The 21,464-nt window shown below is 38.3% G+C and overlaps 1 protein-coding gene across 1 annotated transcript in view; it reads right to left on the reverse strand.

Moving 5' to 3' along the window:
* MXRA5 (matrix remodeling associated 5) overlaps positions 1-21,464 on the reverse strand; it is a 285,770-nt gene that overhangs the window by 45,874 nt on the left and 218,432 nt on the right. The window contains exon 4 of the mRNA XM_085622582.1: positions 5,251-5,641. Coding sequence (XP_085478708.1) covers positions 5,251-5,641 — 391 coding nt within the window. The remainder of the gene's footprint in view (positions 1-5,250; positions 5,642-21,464) is intronic.

Consider the following 21,464-nt stretch of genomic DNA (forward strand, 5'->3'; position numbering starts at 1 on the left):
GTAGCAATGCCACCCCCAATCTTGCCTTCCCTGTCTAGTATGAGTGTTTTATAATTATCGGGTAGTGCAAGTGTGATAGATGGTGGAGCGTAGCCAGGTTTGGGTGAGGAAACCAACCTCGAAAGATGAGGAAGAGAGTAGATCCCAAAGTTCTACCGCGTTTTTGAGCAGGGATCTGGCATTGACTAAAAAGCAGTTTAAGCTGTTCAGAGGAGGAGTAACCTCTAGGAGGGGAGATCTTTGAGTAACAGTTGGGGTGACAGCCTTGAAATTATTGTTCTTGGTTTTAGGTCCTGTTTTTTTTGTGCTTTTTCTGAAAAGGTCATGGTGGGACACTGTAATCTACACTTTGGACGGGTGAAGGGACCTTTCTGAATTGGAAAAATTATATTGCAGCATGTGGCCTTTGCTCTATCTAGATTGTCCATTTCTTTCAGCTGTTCTGAGGAATAAATGTACCTATGCTCTGGTGGAGGAGAAGCAGTAGTCTTGGTGATGGCCAGGCGCGGACTGTTGCATCAGGCCTTGCCTTTGGCATGCCAGCGGCATACCCGCGGGGTGCGACTGCTGCACGTCGGCTCTGGCATTGGCTGGATATAGCTGACCGGAAATGACACAAATGAAACAGCTAGACTGCTAACCAGCAACTGACCACAAATAAAAAATAAAACTTCCTCCACACAAACGGCACGGGATGTGGTGGACCAGAAGGTAAGGTGCCTCAGGTAAGAGTCCCTGGGTGGCCCGGTTAAAAATAGCAGAGCAGAGTATTTGAAATCAATATTTACCAATATGGCATTGCCGGCAAGCCGGTAGTTACGTTAATCTGTGGTGTACAGCATCTTTACACTGGGGCCCACAAATCATTTGGTACAACAGTATCAACAAATGTATTCAAATCAATCCACAGCGCTTCTGAAATTTTTACCAATCTGTCAAATTGTGTGTACCACATACAGGCTTATTTCAATTTTTGCATTATTTTTGTAAATGCTGCAAGATTGCCTCTGCTCCAAGGTACATGAACATACACTCCAACTGATATTTTGCTCAATGGATGAGCCAAAGCTTCTCCCTCATCTTGGGAACCTGACAATGGTTTTTTATTTTACCCATCTGCTTCAAGTTGGTTATTTTTGTTCTCATGCTTTCTTGCCAATTTGCTCTCTAATTTTTTTTAATCACTCCATTTTCGAAAGTATTTTACCAATTCTGTTATGTGTAATCGCAATCCTGGAGAAAGCATGGTCTGAATAGCTTTATCATCCAATCATACCCAGAAACTTTTCTGCAATGGAAACCTTTTGAAAGATTGATTCCATATTTACCGGCAAATTATGTTAATTTAACACGCATAATTGCTGCCTGTCTTAAAGTTCCTTTACTCAAGTAAATCAGTTCTTTTTCCTCATACTAGTTCAAATATTCACAATCTAAAAATCCCCAAATAGTTTTCTCCAATTCACCCTTTAATTTTGAAATATTTAATGGTCACTCCCCTTCAGGTTCTGTGGTCAATTGCCAATCTGCACTCTCTGTCCTTATATTTTCAGCAGCTTCTTCAAACTTTAGTGGAAAAGTTCCATCCCCCATTGAATGTGTCTTTCGTTGTGCTATTGGTGTTTCTCCCTTCTCACAATGACTGAATTGCTTGTGGTGGTGTGCAGGCAGCAAGTTGTGAATTTTGTGATGTCAGGATAAAACTTGTTGGAGTGACTCGTCCTAGAACACCTTGAGCTCCCAAAGTCGGGGCAATATTTATTGGGGCAGTTGAAACTGGCCAAGCCATAGTACGTACTGTCACAATTTGTGGTGCTTGTAAATGAACAGTCACAATCAAAGCAGTAACACATGGTGTTACCACAGTTGGTGCTATACCAAGAGGTGCAGGAGCAATCTGCAATGTCGGAAATGGTCTCTCAATCTGGATTACACTCAGTTCAACACAGGCAGTTACCACTGTAGCACTAGTAGTCATATCGCTATCAGCATTCATTGTAGGGGCCACATAAAGTGGTGGACGTGCGGTTGACAATGCATCCAATTCTTTGTCCCCTGAACCACTATCTGTATCTGGCTTCTTTTTATCTTTTTCGTCTTCACTGCCTTGCTTTTTGTTCTTTTTCTGCTTCTCAGGTTTCTCAATAGTAACAGCTGGGTATAGTCTAGTTCCCTCGACTATGGCATTCCTCCATCTCCATTGTTCCTCATCCCAATGAGCATCTGCATAATGAGGCACTGCTCTTTTAGTTTTGTTCTGGTATTTCTCTTTCTCTTTATTATGTGCTATGTTCTAAAATATGTAATGCTTCATACTGTGTGGGTGTAGGTGGTGGCTTCATATCATATAGCTTTTCTCTCAATACTTCAATAATTCTCTGTTCAAATGTACCATATTTTGGAAAAGCAAATAACCCTAATTTTCAGTGATCTTGAACCATTGACAAAGCCACATACATGTATGCAAACCCAATTTCATTGTCATATAATGTGTGGTCGTACACTTAGGAGGGCCTCTTGACCTTTCTGTACAGAAATTGTCACACCACCTCTTACAAGACTCTTAAATCCTTTAAAACATTTCATGTTTTTTCGCAAGGTTGAACAACAATTGTTCCGTGATTCAATTAAAAAATTAATGTTTTGATTCTACTCCATAAATGTAAGCTCTCGTTCTCCAATTCTGTTATAGCTTTAATACTAGAATACTCATTAACCAATCTCAATGCAGTATTTACACAACAATTGACCTATTACAGCATGGCACTCTGTCATCATCAACCAATAACAGTGCAGCAGTACACCAAACAACCAATCTCAGCGCAGCACACTATGAAGTATGATCTCACTCCTTGCAGCGGTTCACCCTCCTTTACAATTGTCTCTCATACACAAAATTCTACAACTTTAAATGAACGTAAATAAACAATCTTTGTCTCCTCCACTAAAGAAAATCAAAAATAGTTCAACAATCGGAATATTAAGGTTTTTATGCCTTCTGACTTTTTCACACAGAAAGATTTTTCACCAACGCAAATGAAATCTTGACCAGCAGGAAATCACCTTAATCAATGTATTTGAACTTTTATGCAATTAGGTTGTGCCAGCACCAATCAACATTAGTACATTCACAGCAGTTCATTATAATTCCCATTTTAAATGTGTAGTCAACGATACCTCATGACCTACACCACAAATCTCTAGCAGACAATAAAACCATAAAGTGTATTCTATACTTATCTCAATATCCCAGGATCTTAGACTACTTCGGAGTCCGATAACCTCTTCAACTTCTTCACAATAAACAAATCAACATCATCAATTCATTCAACTCGTGTACTCCAATATCTCATGAATAGTGGTCTTTGTGTAAGAGAAAAATTCTGCAGCATTTATGCAATTATTATTCATTTAAAGAACATGTTCATGGAAAAGTCAATAAATTTCCATTGCATGTGTGTTTCAGCAAAATTCCAGTCAGTCGACTTTTCAAGTAATGTTACTTCAGCCATTTGAGACCTAGCACGAGTAAATATGGTTGCTTAGTGCACTTTTTACATTAAAAAGTGTTTCATATTAGTTAAAGCCTACACATTAATTCTGCACATCTATTATAAACTGTATTATTTTCTAAATATTATTTAACCCCTTGCACGCTCATGACGGAACCACTCCGTCATGAGCCACGGGCGCCGTGTGCTCATGACGGAGTGGTTCCGTCATGCTGCGGCCGTTGGCGGCCGCTCCGCCCACGCGGCGCTGGTTCCCCACCTGTGCGGGCGATCAGCGCAAGTGGGTGGAGTCATGACGGAACCACGCCGTCATGAGCACAGCTCGCCCGTGACTCATGACGGCGTGGTTCCGTCATGAGCATGGCGGCGCCGCGCTCACCCCAAACCCCCCCAGCGCGGCGGCGGAATTCGCGCCGCAGCGAAGGGGTTAAGACGCACCTTCACGGTCCTGTCTCTAAGGTTTATGGCCCAAAAATAGAAAAGTTTCAAAGGATCTAGAATCAGTGGTATGCTCTCAGAGACATAGGTTCCATTTTGAAACATTTAAATCTAGCTACAGATCTCTTTTCCTAATACAGTCAGTGCCACTCTTTTTTACACATTTGTTCCACTGGGAATCTTATGCTGAAAAGTAATTTTGAGGGTAAAATATATTGTAAAGGCTCTCACCAAATGTACTTTAAATTTCACCAAAAAACACTAGGCCCGATTCACAAAGGCAATCTGAGACAAAAGTCTAACTTTACGACTTTTGGTATTCACAAAGGTCATTTATGAGTCATATCTTTACGTACGCAGTCAGGCTGGAATCGCTGGTTTTTGCTGTACTTTCTGCACCCGGGCCGTACTCTCCGGTTAGAGCTGTACTTTCTCTGGCTCGGGCTGTGCGCTCCGGCTCGGGCCGGATGAAGTGTAATCAATGGGCCGGAATTCAATTTTTGAAAAAAGGAACATTAGAAATGTTAGAGGAGGTCATGAAAATCAGTTTGTGCAGGTAAAAGGTTGTGACCAGACACTACATCATATCCCAGAAAAGTTTGCTCCTTTGCATCATGGTACATGCAGTCCACAATTTCCTCCCCCCACAGTGTTGACTGTAGTGTCAACACTACAGTCAACTCTAAGGGGAGCGTTGTGTTGTGTTGCGTTGCGGTACGGCCCGACTGCGAACGTAAAGATACAACTCGTAAATGTCCTCTGTGAATACCAAAAGTCATAAAGTTAGACTTTTGTCTCGGATTGCCTTTGTGAATAGGGCCCTCTCTCTTTAGCATTGGTAGCATACAACCATGATGTTAAAGTCTGAGTATCAGCCTAATTTAAAAAAATGCAAAAGGTCCCAAAACTGTCTTTTATCCTGTGTATGGAGAGCACTCCGACTGGCAAAATTATATTTTCCTGGAACCACTTCTCTCAATGTTTATGCATCTTTCATGAGTTTGTACCAAACCTGCTCCTGTTGTTTATTATTACTTTTAAAATACCTCTATCAGGGAAAAATGTTCACAAATTCCTCTTTAAAGGAAGACTTCACCCACATTGTATTAAACCATTGCAATACAAAGCAGAACTTTACACGAAATTGCAATTTAATTGTTCAAGATACCATTCTGGTGGAAGAACCGGAAAATACCGGACCAAGCCATAATTTTGTTAAATTTGTACTCAGACTATCAAACGATATAATTGTGTAACAAAAAATTGTTATTGCCCCAAAGATGTGGAGCCATGTTCTTACCTCCAGATTGCTGATCCCATTTAGGAAGCCATTTCATATTGCAGTCACAGGCCCAGGGATTTCCATGCAAGAAAAGGCTCTCAAGCTGTGGCATGGATTCGACCATCTTCTCTGGAAGTGTAGTAATCTTGTTTTCAGACAAATACAGGTGCTTGATTGTGGATAGCCGGAAGTAATCCAGGAATCCAAAGGTTGTAAATGTGTAGGGATGCAGCTGCTGCAGCAAATTCCCCTCTAGATGCAGCAATTTCAGGGAGGTTAACCCATTGAAGGCATTGGGGTGGATGAATTCAACTTTGTTGTGATCAATGTGCAGCCTCATTAATCCTGAAAGGCCCTGGAAGGTTTGGCCTGTGATGACGTTTAACTTGTTGTAGCTCATTTTGAAAACCTAGAATAAAAAAGGAAAGCGTGTTGTTGCTCTTTGGTTCAAGTCTTATAGTGATACAACAGCCTAAATAGATAATAGGCGGGCATCACCAACTTCAATACACAAAGTTGATTATTGGAAATGTTATAAGGTTTGCTAGAAGACAATCTGTAGTGGCCTCCTCGCAGCATGAATCAGCTTAAAAATCATCAATAAATAAGTAGGTGCTACATAAATAAATATTATTTTCGTATTCATTGGCGAATGTTCTGTAGTTTACATATGTAGGAAGCATTAAGCAGCATTATTCCGAATAACAACAAGCAGTCATGCCATTGCCAACTATAAAATCTAGGAGGCAAATGAAAACCAGCATTCACAAACCTAATATATGTTGCATTGGCAAGCATGCATTATCTTATTTGTTTTTTTTTTGCAGAAAACATACCCAAAAAATTTAGCAAAATATTAAGAAATAAAAAATAAAGGAGCAGGCCATTTGCCAATGCACATGGAAAACTCGCACAGAAGTGCACTCTTTTTCAATTGTGCACATGTGATCATGGAAAATGCCGCTTTTCGCAGTGCAACACAGCCAAAGGATAAAGTGGGCTGACCCTTTATTTCATGTCCAATGCTGCAGTGGGGATAAGCAATATTTGAATGACAATTGAATAGATCAATAGATAAACAGGGATGATTGAAACCCTCAGTTTGTGGATATATATACATATATATATATTACCTACTGGCGGTCGCCAGTAGGTAGTTATAGTTAGGACCCTGTTTCCATAGGAAATCCGCAACATTCTATTTGGAATAACTTTGGCGCCGGTCGACGAATGCTCGCGAAATTTTCAAAACTAATGGGGCGCTACACTCCGCTCCTACCCTGAAAGTTTCATGGTGATTCGTCAAGCGGGGGCCGAGAAAAAAGGGGGGTCCCGAAACACGTTTTCCTCATTCAATTTCCCATAGGCTCTGTTGTCGCAGCTACAGCCTGAACCGCTGAACGGAATGACACCAAATTTGGCAAAGAGGTAGTCCTCAGTTCAGACTTGTGCCTTTTGCATAAATGGTGTGAATCCGTTAAGTAGTTCCTGAGAAAATTAGAGTTAAATGTACATATATATCTATGGCCGGGGAGGATCCGCGGACCCTACCCACACCGTAAGCGCACCCTCCCCGAACCGAGCACACACCCTCCCGATCGCACGCTGAATGCTAATTGGCTATCAAGTGTCTGTCTACATTCGAAACCAGGAACTGTTGGTGGCCATTTTCTGCCTTGGTAGAAGCGAGGCTGAAGAAGGAAGGGGAATAAGTGTGTAAAACATATAAAGGGGGCAGAGTGGAAATACTCTGACCCTCTAGAGGTGCTTAGGGGGTCCCGGAAGGACCACCTGGGCCTCCTTTTTTTTTTTTTAAACGGCAAAATGAGCACAGGGTGCGCGCATCCTATCGCGTTCGGTGCACGGATTCTCTCGCGTTGGGTGCATGGATCCAAGGAAATTTTTTTTTTAAAAAGACAAGAAATCATTGGTTGTATTACAACTTTCTACACTGAAAGGTAGGGTGTATAATTCTGTTTGTTAAAGGCATGATTCTTATTGGTTAACAAAAACAGTTTGTAAGGAACATTATATATCATAAGCTGATATGTTGAAAAGTCAAGCACACTTGCTGTCTTGTTTAGCAACATTGTGTGCTGAACTTGTGACCTGTGTGCTCAGTGCAGTGTTCCATGACCTGCCTCTATGGTAACAGGCAGAAGGCAGATTGGGGGAAGGGTTGAAATGTATTTCATTTGGAAAGGGTTGAAATGTTTAACCAATAGAAATGTGTGTTTGCTTCTGAATTTATGTGTGAAGGATTGTGATTTGATGTTTACATGTATATGTGTGGAAAATGAAAGGGAAACTTTTCCATTCTTTGTTTTTGCTGAGAGGTGCACAGTGCAGAGATTCTGTAAAAGAAAATCTGGTGTGTGACTGATATACTTCTTAATCTACAAAAAGGTGAGTTATTTAATTGTGAGGGGATGTATGTAGACTATTTTGATTTTAATCAGACTAATGTATTTCTCCTGCTAAAGTGTAGGGAGTACTTTTTTCTCTACAATCTTATTGACAGTGTGTGTGCATGTAGAAGCCATTCTGTGATAAGCATTTGTGCTTTTCATGGGTTTGCAGACAGATAACTGTGCTGTTTTTATATTTTGGGAGAATTAGAAACCAGTCATTGTTTATGAATTTGTGAAATGAGTTACGTTTCTATACTAAAATGTAGTACTCCTTCTAGATGGAGAAATGTGTTTTGGTATAGTGCAAGGGATAGTGTTGTTTGTCTAGAATCACACTGTGAGTCTGTGTGCATTTGGGAACCACTGTGAGAGAAGCATTTGGTAACATCGTGTATTTGCTGACAGATAACTGTTTTAAAACCTGTCATGTTGTCAAGTTTTAGTGGCATTAGAAGCCAGTCTTTGGTTATGCATTGATAAAAGGAGTCAGGGTTTGACACAAAAATGCAGTCCTGAAATATGTACATTGTGTGCAGTTCCCTTACCACTTCCACTGTAGTGAATGAGTTTTGGTAAACTCCTAGGGATAGTGGTGCTTGTCTAGAATCACACTGTGAGTGTGTGTGCATTTGGGAACCACTGTGAGAGAAGGATTGGGTAACATCGTGTATTTTCTCACAGATAACTCTTTTAAAACCGGTCGTGTTGTCAAGTTTTAGTAGCATTAGAAGCTAGTCTTTGCTTATACATTGATAAAATGAGTCAGGGTTTGACACTAAGGTGCAGTACGATGTACTATTCTCATCACTGTGCTAGAACTGAAAATTTAAAAGTTTTACCCAGGCACTGTCCTAGCAGTAGTCTGATGATTTAGTCAGTTTCTAAGTACTTATGTTGTGAACCATACATTACCACATAGACTGCTTCAAATCTCTATGCAGTATGCATGCAGTCTTCTAACATACTATACACTTGTCTTTCACCCCTTTAATTCCCTAGTCAGTATCCATACACTTCCAGGAAACACCCTGTCACTCCCTTTGCACTCCTCTATTGACCCATTCAGTACCAAGTACTAATCCATTCACTGTGCCAAAAGCCAACCACTTATAAATTCACCCAGGCGCCCTCCTTGCTGTACTCTAATCATTCAGTCAGTACCCAAGTACTCATTCAGTGAGCCAGGCCTTATCACATAGACTGCTTCAAACGCCTATTCACTATGCATGCAGTCTTCTAACCACCTACACAGTTGTTTTTCACACTTTCAATTCCCTAGTCAGTATCTATACACTTCCAGGAAACACCCTGTCACTCCCTTTGCAGTCCTCTAGTGACCCATTCAGCACCATGTACTAATCCATTCACTGTGCCAAAACCCAAACACTTATAAATTCACCAAGACACTCTCTTTGCAGTACTCTAATCATTCAGTCAGTGCCTAAGTATTCATGCACTGAGCCAGGCCTTAGCACATGGACTGCTTCAAATCCCTATCCACTATGCATGCCATCTTCTAACCACCTAGACACTTGTCTTTCACACCTTCAATTCCCTAGTCAGTATCCATACAGTCCAGCAAACATCCTGTCACTTCCTTTGCACTCCTCTAGTGACCCATTCAGTAGCAAGTACTAATCCATTCCCTGTGCCAAAAGCCTACCACTTATAAATTCACCCAGGCACTCTCATTGCTGTACTCTAATCATTCAGTCAGTACCCAAGTACTCATGCAGTGAGCCAGGCCTTATCACATAGACTGCTTTAAACGCCTATTCACTACGCATGCAGTCCTCTAACCACCTACACAGTTGTTTTTCACACCTTCAATCCCCTAGTCAGTATCCATACACTTCCAGGAAACACCCTGTCACTCCCTTTGCAGTCCTCAAGTGACCCATTCAGTACCAAGTACTAATCCATTCACTGTGTCAAAACCCAAACACTTATAAATTCACCAAGACACTCTCTTTGCAGTACTCTAATCATTCAGTCAGTGCCTAATTATTCATACATTGAGCCAGGCCTTAGCACATGGACTGCTTCAAACGCCTATCCACTATGCATGCAGTCTTCTAACCACCTAGACACTTGTCTTTTACACCTTCAATTCCCTACTCAGTATCCATACAGTCCAGCAAACATCCTGTCACTCCCTTTGCACTCCTCTAGTAACCCATTCAGTACCAAGTACTAATCCATTCCCTGCGCCTAAAGCCTACCACTTATAAATTCACCCAGGCACTCTCCTTGCTGTACTCTAATCATTCAGTCAGTACCCAAGTATTCATGCAGTGAGCCAGGCCTTATGACATAGACTGCTTCACACGCCTATTCACTATGCATGCAGGCCTCTAACCACCTACACAGTTGTCTTTCACACCTTCAATTCCCCAGTCAGTATTCATACACTTCTAGCAAACACCCTGTTACTCACCCAGTGTGTCTCCTTATAGTACTGTAATCATTCAGTCAGTTAGCATGTAGTCTTTTAGTGAGGTAGGCTTTAGGGCATGAACTGCTTCAAAGTAGTATGCACTATGCATGTAGTGTTTTAACGATCGTCACACTTGTGGTTCAGGGCTATAGTTTCTTAGTCAGTTTTTATATAAAATGTGTTTGTACAGTAATGGAATAGTATAAATTTGAAAGTTATTAATATACATTTATTTGTGATTCTTTTTTACAGATACAGAACAGGAGTGTTTCTCATCTGTTTGCACTCTTCTCGTGCAAGATTGTTTGGATGAAGGGTCCTTCGGTGTTTCATCATACTTGCCGTGCCGTACGAGTATTTCTTGTTAGGATCCCCTTGCAACAGAACTCTTTTGCAAATCTTGCACGTGACCAAGGTGGCATTGATCTTTGTTTGCCCCTCGGGAAAAGTAAAAAATCACCACACCACTGAAGGAAAACATTGTGGGCGTGGTGTGTCCTCCAAAAATTCATCCTTGGATTTGGTGAATATTTTAAAGCGACAACATTTACAGTTTTTGTAAGTTAAACTTATAAAATTTTGTTAGCTGTAAGCATTTTATATATCTGTGATTTGTATCTTGTGGTATTTTGTTGAGAATAGCATGCTGGTTTTTTTTTAACAATCTTTTTGATTGTTTTTTATTTGCCTGCTGTTAAGTGATGAGTACGATTGAAATCACTATTTTTAGTGAAATTTAATATATTCTGAGAACAGCAAAAAAGGCAAACAAATTACTTTGTGGAAATTATGCTGTGTTGTAAAAAATGTATTATTACATGTTATATATTTTTTTCTTTTTCTTTCACAGATCCAAATTTTAAAATAAGCAATTTATATGAATTTAGATTGCAAAGAAAATCTGAAAAAAACGTATACCATTTTTTATTCCTATTACTGTGACGGTAAGTTTAACTAAGTCTCAATATGCAGAATGAGGAGGTCTGCAAGAAGCTACAAAGTTGAAACACGTTTCTAAAAAGACTGTTTATACCTTGTAGTTTTGAAATCTGATAATCAGATATCATGTGACCTGCAAAAAAAGATATTTGAGGGGTTCATAATATTTCCCATTGTAGCTATTGAAGGACCGCAATCATGTCAATCATTCTTCTTTGAACATCTTTGCAGACAAAACTCTGTGGTTACCTTCTATCATTCACACGGAATTTTAAAACCGGAAATATGTCACTTTTTGTAACATAGTTATTGTGCAAGACACTCTTTCATATTTACAAAGAGAGGAAAAGGCACTCTGTGTACTTTTTATACTCCATGTAAATACAACCTCATTATGCACACCACTTTGCGTTGAAAGAGTGTTCTATAAGTGTTGTTGTGCATGATTGCACTGAATACTCATAGAACAAGACACATGTCTAGATTTATTAGAGATCATAAATCTCGATATGTGTGTGAATGCTGCACCATTCTAAAATTGTTGTAGGAAAGCACAACAAGGAGAATTGTTTTCATTTCTCCACATTTTTATATCTTCAATGCATGCTGAAATGTTCAGCATACATTGAAGGAGAAAAATGCATTTTCTCATTGTTTTTGTGCAGGAAGGTGTGTCTTCCTGCACAAAGACAAACAGCACATGACACAGATATCCTTGCACTATGGTGCAAGGGTGCCTGTGTCACCACATGGCTGCAGTTTAAGCAGCCGTGCAGAGAGAAGCATAGATTTGCAACATATTTATGTACATATGTTGCATCCCTGTGCTTCAGGAGAACTACAGCACACTGTAGTTAAAGAGGTTACTGTGTGATGCTGCAGCACTTCCTCATAGTTCTGCACTTATACATTCACCATACGCTACTAATGCATTAATTCACTCAATTACGTACTACACATACATTCATCTAAACTTTCACACAATAACAAAGAAATTTAGCTCTTTTTTTAAACCAGGAAAGTTAGTTCTTACAAGAACTTTTTTTTTTCTTCTTTCTTCTTTTATATTTTTTTGTGGGTTTTCTGAACAATTTTTAATTTTGTTTGGTTTTTCTGCAGAAAAAACAAAAAACAAAACAGGAGGAATCAAACAATGAACTTCAGGGAACAATAATAAAAAAAAAAATAGCAAATGTGACTTTCTTGCCGGCTGCAGATCAAATCGATCGACTGCTCACTGTAGCACAAAGTCGCATTACACTTAGTGCAGAGCACTTTTAAATATTGAAATTGAGGACGGATGTCCAAATTTTGGGCGGATGGATGCACTCTTGAAGTGCACGGCTGTGATGAGGTGGAAGGCGCAGGAGCAGGAGTGTTTCTCATCCGTTTGCACTCTTGTCGTGCAAGATTGTTTGGATGAAGGGTCCTCAGGTGCTTCATCATACTAGCCGTGCCGCACGAGTATTTCTTGTTAGGATCCCCTCGCGACAGCACTCTTTTGCAAATCTTGCACGTGACCAAGGTGGCATTGGTCTTATTCTGCCCCTCGGGAAAAGTAAAAAATGTCCACACCACTGAAGAAAAACGTTCTTTGGGTGGTGCCTCCAACAAAAATTCATCCTCAGATGAGTGAGGACATGCAGGTGATGCCTGCTACCCTGAAGCCATTTTTAGTAGAAAAAAGTTAGAGCTAAGTGTAAACTTAGTCTAAAAAATCTTCTTCTCTGCAAAGAGATGCTCCTCCAAAGAAGGTGAAAGAAGAATGATTGAATTGGGTGGGGTCTTTCAATAGTTAGAACAGGAAGTGTAATGAACCAATCAAATCTCTTTTTTTGCAGGTCACATGGGATCCGCGCACCGTGCGCTTACGCATCACGCACCCAGCGCGCATCCGCGAAATTGAATAAAAAAAAAATACAGGATTAGATGTAAAAATATATTACTTTTAAGACTAGTTTAGAGTTTGTCTTCAATTAATATTCACATGAAATAGATATATATGTTTTTTTAAATGTTAAATATTTTGCCGGATCCACGCACCTACCACGTCATAGACGCAGATGATGCAGCGCGGAAGTGCGTAAACGGCGCGTTACGTACATCGAACGTGTCGCGTATAGGCTGAGAGTCGCGTACCGGTCGTATTGCGATCGCGCACTAAACACGTACCCAACGCATACTATGCGCAGATGCTATCGCGTAGGGATCGAGAACGGTGCGCATAGGGTGCGCATAGGGTGCGCGGATCCAAAAACATGGAAAAAATATATATAAAATAAAGTTTTGAACATATAGTTGAAAAAATATTTTGAAAAATATAAAAAAATATGTTTGAAAAACACATTAAATTCAAATAATAATTTTTCATTTTTAAAAGAATTAATTGAAAAAACAAGTTTAAAAAATGGTGATAAAAAAGTATTTAAAAAAAACATAATTAATGAAATTGACACACTGAATTTGAAAAATATAGAAATCCAATCAAAATCATTAAACATGATATCTTCAGAGATAAGTTAAAGATAGGAATTAGCATTTAAAAAACCTTTGAAATTCACTGAAAAAACTATAGGTTTCATGCACGTTATAGTTAGGAATTGGCATTTAAAAAACCTTTGAAATTCACTGAAAAAACCATAGGTTTCAGGAGCGTTATAGTTAGCTGGACATTTCCCTCATACAAAACCCTAGAAATTCCCCTGCTATAGTTAGTTCAGCTAACTATAACTCGCGCCCCCGCAATGCACTGCTGATGACGTCACATATTACATCACTCATGACATGGTCAGTGACGTCACTGATGACATCACTGATGACATCTTAAATGACATCACTGATGACATCATCCATGTGATAAATTAGTGCATCTTCTCACACCCTAATATAACTTTTGATACACCGACTCAAAATTTCAGACGGCCATTTTGAAAACCATAGATACTCCAATACCAATAACTACATACCCACTCATTAACTCTTAGGTCTACATACACCTCCACTCACTCACCTGTACAGTCACTCATACTAACAGTCACTCCGTACAAGACTATCATATGCATTTATACACCTATATAGACAGTCACACACTGCCAATCATCCATTGAGGTACTGACACACCTAGTCAGTCGTGCAAGTAATTAAACACAGTCCAATTTACTCACCTATACAGTTAAACACACTCAAGTTAACTTAATCATAAAAATAGTACCACATTCTTACGCTCTTATACAATCATTGATACAAGCACACACTCATCCATACAGCCATTCTCAAAATCACACACTCTCACATATGCCCATTTATATACTCTTACACACATATATACTGCCTTTCACAAATGTAGTTAGCCACACATGTACCACTGAGATATACATTCAATCTCTAACACACCCATACATACACTCACCCAACCATACAGTCCATCACAGATGCACTCTTAAAACCATGCACCCATAGAATCACCCACTCACACATCTATGCATAGAGTCACACACACCCTACCCACACAAACACTCAGGCACCCATACAGATACTCAGACAACCAATCAATAACCCATATAGACACTCATATAGCTATTCACAAAACCATGCAGCCACTTATACACCTACACCCAGACACATACAGACATTCACACAGTTTAGTCACTAGTCTGCAGTAAGATACATTTAATGACTCACTTATAGAGTCAGTTACGCACCTAGAAAATCATCCATTCACACATGTGTACACCCACTCATTCTTCAACAGACCTTTCCCTCTATATATTAAACATATTAAAACTGTACAGAAACACATACTCACTGGATGATGTCATCAGTGATGTCATTTGAGATGTCATCCGTGATGTCATCAGTGATGTCACTGACCATGTCATGAGTGATGTAATATGTGACATCATCAACAGTGCATTGCGGGGGCGGGAGTTATAGTTAGCTGAACTAACTATAACAGGGGAATTTCTAGGGTTTTGTATGAGGGAAATGTCCAGCTAACTATAACGCCCCTGAAACCTATGGATTTTTTAGTGAATACATATATATATATATATATATATATATATATATATATATATATGTATTCACTGAAAAAACCAAAGGTTTCACACACGTTATAGTTAGGAATTAGCATTTAAAAAACCTTGCAAATTCACTGAAAAAACCATAGATTTCACACATGTTATAGTTAGCTGGACATTTCTCTCATACAAAACCAATGAAATTCCCCCGTTATAGTTAGTTCAGCTAACTATAACTCGCGCCCCCGCAATGCACTGCTGATGACGTCACATATTACATCACTCATGACATGGTCAGTGACATCACTCATGATATCACTGATGACATCTGAAATGACATCACTGATGACATCACTGATGACATCATCCAGTGAATGTTTGTCTTTCTGAAAATTAAATGTTTTATATATGTATATCTCAAGGTCGATGGAAGAATAAATGGGTATATAAGTGTCTAAATGGATGATTTGTTTTTGAAAAATTGATTGTGTAACTGACTGATTAAGTGTATCTTAGTGAATACATGGCTTAGTGAGTAATCTTTAAATATGTAAATATCTGTATCAGTCTCTCACTTTGTGTATAAGTGGCTGCATGGGTTGGTGAGTAGCTACATGGGTGTCTATATAGGTTATTAGTTGTTTTTTTTTAGTATCAGTGTGAGTGTGTGTATAGTTCAGTGGGGGGTATTACGTAGTGCATAGGTGCATGAATGAGTGACTCACTCTTTGTATGTGTTGAAGACAGCATGTCTGCAGGACTGTATGGGTGGATGAGTGTGTGTATGGGTGTGTTAGTGAGTGAATGACTGTCTCAATAGTGTCTCTATGAGTAACTACATATGTGTTAAACTAGTATATGTGACTATTGGTGTATATAAGTGAGTATATGTGAGAGTGAGAGATTGAAAGAGTTCCTGTATGAATAAGTATGTGTTTCTATAAGTGATTATTTAAAAGACTAAGTATGTGTAAGTTCCCGTAGAAGTAAGTGTGGTGGTGTGTGTATAACTGTATATGCAAGTAAATGTATGTTTGATTCTTTATTTTCATGAGTGACTATGTGTGCCAGTAACTCTATGGATGAGAGGCATTGTGTAACAGGATGTATAGGTGTGTGAGTACATATGATGAGTGAGTACATGTATGAGTGACTGTATAGGACTGTTGGTGAATGAGTGGATGTGTATGTGGATCTTAGAATTACTGAATAGGTTGTTGTAACTGATATTGGTATGTCCATTGTTTTGAAAATTTTAGTCTCTATTTTTGAATGTGTGTATCAAAGGTTATATTAGGGTGAGAGGAGGTCTGCCACTCTATCACAAGGATGATGTCATCAGTGATGTCATTTCAGATGTCATCAGTGATGTCATGAGTGATGTCACTGACCATGTCATGAGTGATGTAATATGTGACGTCATCAGCAGTGCATTGCGGGGGCGCGAGTTATAGTTAGCTGAACTAACTATAACGGGGGAATTTCATTGGTTTTGTATGAGAGAAATGTCCAGCTAACTATAACATGTGTGAAACCTATGGTTTTTTCAGTGAATTTGCAAGGTTTTTTAAATGCTAATTCCTAACTATAACGTGTGTGAAACGTTTGGTTTTTTCAGTGAATTTGTACGGTTTTTTAAATGCTAATTTTTGAATTATTTAATTAAAAAAAAAAAATTTATAATAAAAATAAAATTCCTATGTATTCATTTATATATTATCTGTATCCTTTTATTTTTTTTTGCTTTTTTTAAAAAATTTCAATTAGGATAAAGTTGAACAGTTTTTTAAATTTTTGCAATTAATTTTTCTCCACTTTTTTTTTTTTATATAAATTCTTGGGGTGCGCGCTCTGAGCGCGCTCCTAGTACAATTTCGTACGTTTTTTATGAATACCGTCGTACGTTATTTACGTACGCATATTTACGTCATAGTGCGCGCTGGGAGCGCGCACCCAGTACGTATGCGTACATACGTACGCATGCGTGCGTGCGTCCTACGCGCTCCACGCGGTTTACTTCCGCATACGCTTAAATTACGCGCAATAACATTCGCGTATACGCGTGTTCAACGTATGCGCGCTACGTACGCGCATATGACGTATGCACATGCGCTCCTACGCGTTCGCGCATGCGTAATCACCAGGCGCGTGCTCGGAGCTTGCGCAGTGTGCGCACCTCGGGTGATATGCTTAATAAAACAACACTTCTTATTGGTTATCATTACTTTCAGTTTCTGATTGTTTCAACACCACACCCAATCCCCTCATGGCAAGTCATGTGATCAACAATCATCACTTTTGATTGGTTTGAAGTACTTTCAGTTCCAGATTCTTCCCAAACCACACCTACTCCCCTCATTATTAGTTCTGATTCCTTTGGAGAAGGAGCTATTCTGTTGTTGAGAGACAATGGCTGAACAGCAACCATCTTCAGACAGTGACCAGGACACTCTTGAGAGGCAGAGGAGCAGGAAGCAGAAAGACAGCTTTATGTGGCAGTTTTTCACTTTTCCAGAGGGACAAAAAAAGGTAAATGCACCTAAAGTTACATGTGTACTTTGTCAAAAAGTCTTGTCACGTGGGAATCCTAACAAGAAGTATTCTTTTAGCATTCACACTATGTTGAGGCATGTTGACAAAATGCATCCAGTGACTTTTCGTCGAGCTCCTGGAGCAAACCCTCCACCTGCTCAACCGACGACATCTGCAGCAGCTCAGCCGAGCACATCTTCGGCAGCTCAGCCGAGCACTTCTTCTGCAGTGGTGCCTTTGCCTTCTTCCACACCTCGTTTTGGACCACCTTGTTTTGCGAGGTTGTCCACACGCTGCACTGATTGCAGTAAACTTATTTCTGTGTGTGAGACCAGTCTTGATCTCATTCAGAGAAAATTTGATGCGCATGAGTGCAGTAGGCCATAGATGTTTTTTCTTTTTTTTCGTTTTTCTCTTCCTGTTTCCCTCCATTAACTCAAGGGCTCTTTTAAGAGCAACTTAAAAACTAAACCCAAAAAATTTTTGGGGGGGATTTATTTTTTTATTTATTTTTTTTGGGTGCGGGCACCCTGCGCGCACCCAAGGTTTTTTTTTTTTTTTTTTTAAATTTAATGTACAAAAAGAGGTGAAGAAATGGAAGCATGAAAAGGGAGGATTGAGAAATACAAATATTTTTCACTTATTTTTTTAAAAAAATAAATTTTTTTGCAAAATTTTTTTTTAACTATTTTGCAAGGGAACAGAATTTTTTATTTATTTTTTTCTTTCCAGTTCTGCAAAAAAAGAAAAAAAGTATTAATATTCAATCATAAATTACAAAAAGCATTACATGTTTTTACATATTTTACAAAGCAATTTTTTGCCCTTTTTTTTGCTGTTTTCAGAATTTTTTTTTTTTCACTTAAAATAGTGAAAACAATTGTATTAATCATTTAACAGCGGGCAAAAAAAAAACAATCTGAAAGATAGTTTAAAAAAAGCCCTAAAACTTTCCTCACTAAAATATACCTTGTTAGAAATATTACATATATATTACAAGTACTTTTCTAGATGAATAAAAATTTTCTAGACAAACCGTCTTTAAACCTTGTCGCAAAAGCACACATGCCAAAATAATTTCTGTCAAAGGAGTCCACAATTGTTTTTATTACTTTTCCTTTAGGCCAAATAGTAATCTCAAAATCCTTTTTAAGTGATATCTTCAATTATAATCCTTTAAAATTACAAAAAATGCTTTGTTCAGATGCAGTTTTTAGTTTTCAAAATTTAGGTTTCAGAAAAATTAAATAAGAATTGGGTAAATCATAAGGCAAACGTTGCTTGAAAATCAATTGGGAATCATTACACAGTGTCCAGCCTTTTTCACATTTAAGATAAACTGTGTAATGTCCAGAAGTTACAGTAGGTCCTTCATGAAAAATTATTGCAACTGTAACAAAAGTTTTTCCAGAAATTGATAATTGTTGTCCTGTAAACTTCTTTATTAAAGTATCCAATTTTGAACCATCAGCTCTACAACGTTGCATCATTAAAATTACATACTGACCATATTTCTGTAAAAATATCGTGGAAAACATGTCAGATTTACATTCAGAACATTCCATGTTGTGATTGGCATCTTTAACTAATTTACTAAAAGTCACTGATTTACTTTGTGGTAATGGTAAAAATATGAACCTTTCTGAATCAACATTACTACTACATGTGTTCATACAGTTTTCACAGCAATGTTCCCATTTGTAAGAGACACCAAATAAGTTTTCTACTTCTACTCCTTCATCTTCAAGTACACTCAAAATATATATTAAGAATTCCTGTGCATCTTGCTGGACATTTTCTTTAAACTGTGTAGAACTACAACATAAACCTAAAAGATTTCTAACATCAGTAGCACTTTCTATTTCAGTTTTATCATTACTCAGCTTCTCATAAAGGAGACTCAGCAGAGAACACAATCTTTTTCCATGATTTACTATTATCTGTTCTAGCAACTTTTCAAGATAAAATACAACATTCAGCACTACATTTGCATAGCAGTTGACACCAGAGCTATTTTCAAAATGGCAACCAACAACCTCTTCAACACTGTCCTTTTTCTTTTTCCTTACAATCACATCACTGTCCTTTTTTTTTTGTTCTGTTCATCCACATTACAGATATTTTCAAATCTCCTTTTTCGAGAAACAACATGTTTTTCAATCACAGGATACTGACCTAAATGAGGAGCATAGGTTCTTCTTAATCTATTATACTCCTTTACACAGTTTGTATCAGCACTAACTTTTGAGTCATCAAAGTCTATCATAAATAAACCAGATAATGTTTTCACACGTGACAAAGCAACATATGCCATACCTTCTTTGAACACAGTAGAACCAATGTTTACAAAAGCACTATCTACAGTCAATCCTTGAGACTTGTGAATAGTTACAGCATATGCTAGAGAAAACGGAAACTGCTTCCTACGTACATATAAGTCTTTCACAAGCATGAAACGAACTGAACAACGACAAATGTCTTTAACTTCTTCTATCTGATCAAATTTTATTTTTAAACATTCAATTCCTTCTTTTTTCTGATAATTAATAAAACCCACAACTCTTCCCATAGCTCCATTCACTAAACCTTTTTCTACATCCAAATTTCTCCTTAAAATCACTCGACAATTCATGCAAACATATAGATTTTTTTCTAATCCAGCTGTTTTGGAAATGTTCTTCTCTAGTGAATCCAATTTATTTTTCAGTTTGCCTGTCAATGTAAAAGTAATTCTTTCATGCTGAATTTTGTCCTCTGCTTCCATTTTCTTAATCTCTTCCTTTTCCAATTTAAAAAGTTCCTCATTGAATATTGAGCACTCACGTAGTGTTGGCATTAAGCAGATTACAGTATTTTTTTCTGCAATGTTCTGGTATATTTTCTCTGCAACTATTTCTTCATTTGGAAATAAATTATGTAGCAACCGACTCTGTAATGCTTTTTTGCCAACTTCTGTGAGTAGTCCAATTCTGATATCTTTCAGAATACTTGCATAATCTTCGTCGTTTGCTTGTCTCATATTGGTAGTGAGTTCTTTGTACTCAAAGAACGACCAAATATTCGCATTACCAATGCTTCCTAATGACTTCTTCGTGTCTTCATGTGTCACAGTATTAAACACTGGTTGTCCTTTAACTGGAGTGAGCTGTAAAAGATCTCCAAAAACTATGACATGTTTACCTCCAAATAACACGTCATAGTCTCTCTTAAGAATTTGTTGCATTCTTAAATGCACAAAGGCAAGCATTAAATTTGAAACCATGCTCACCTCATCAATAATGAGAACTTGCATTTTCTTCAACACTCTTGAAACTTCAAAGCATGCTTCTCCAGTTAGCTTGTGGTATTCTATTTTGTTCTCATGCTCCACTGGTAACATTAGCAAGCGATGTAAGGTAATTCCTTTTATGTTATAGGCTGCTAACCCAGTTGGAGCAGTTACCACACAAGACAAATTTGAAGCTGTTTTTTGCTGTAGGTAGCTTCTGATGACTTTTATTAAGAAACTTTTACCAGTTCCAGCTTGTCCACTCACATACATCCTGATTGGTTCAAATGATGTGCATGAGCACTCTTTCTTTTCATGTAGTAATCCATGATCAATTTGTTTTGTGACTTCTTCATAAATTTGTTTTTGTTCTTCATTCAGTTGTTGTTCCAGATTTAGTAAGTCGATTGAATCTTCCTGTGCTTGATTCATAGCCGTTTCTACTTCAGTCATGGCTACTGCAGCTTCATTTTCTATGATTGGTTGTCCTAGGGGATCTTGACTAAGTGTTCCTGAACTTTGGCTGTCTTGAGAACTGTCTCTAGCTACTTCAGCTGCAATTTTTGCTTCCTGTTCATTTTCTTCATTTAACATTTGGACATAAGTTGTGAAAGTACTGCATTCTA

This window comes from Triturus cristatus, chromosome 8, assembly GCF_964204655.1.
Source record: "Triturus cristatus chromosome 8, aTriCri1.1, whole genome shotgun sequence".
NCBI classification, from domain to species: Eukaryota; Metazoa; Chordata; class Amphibia; order Caudata; family Salamandridae; genus Triturus; species Triturus cristatus.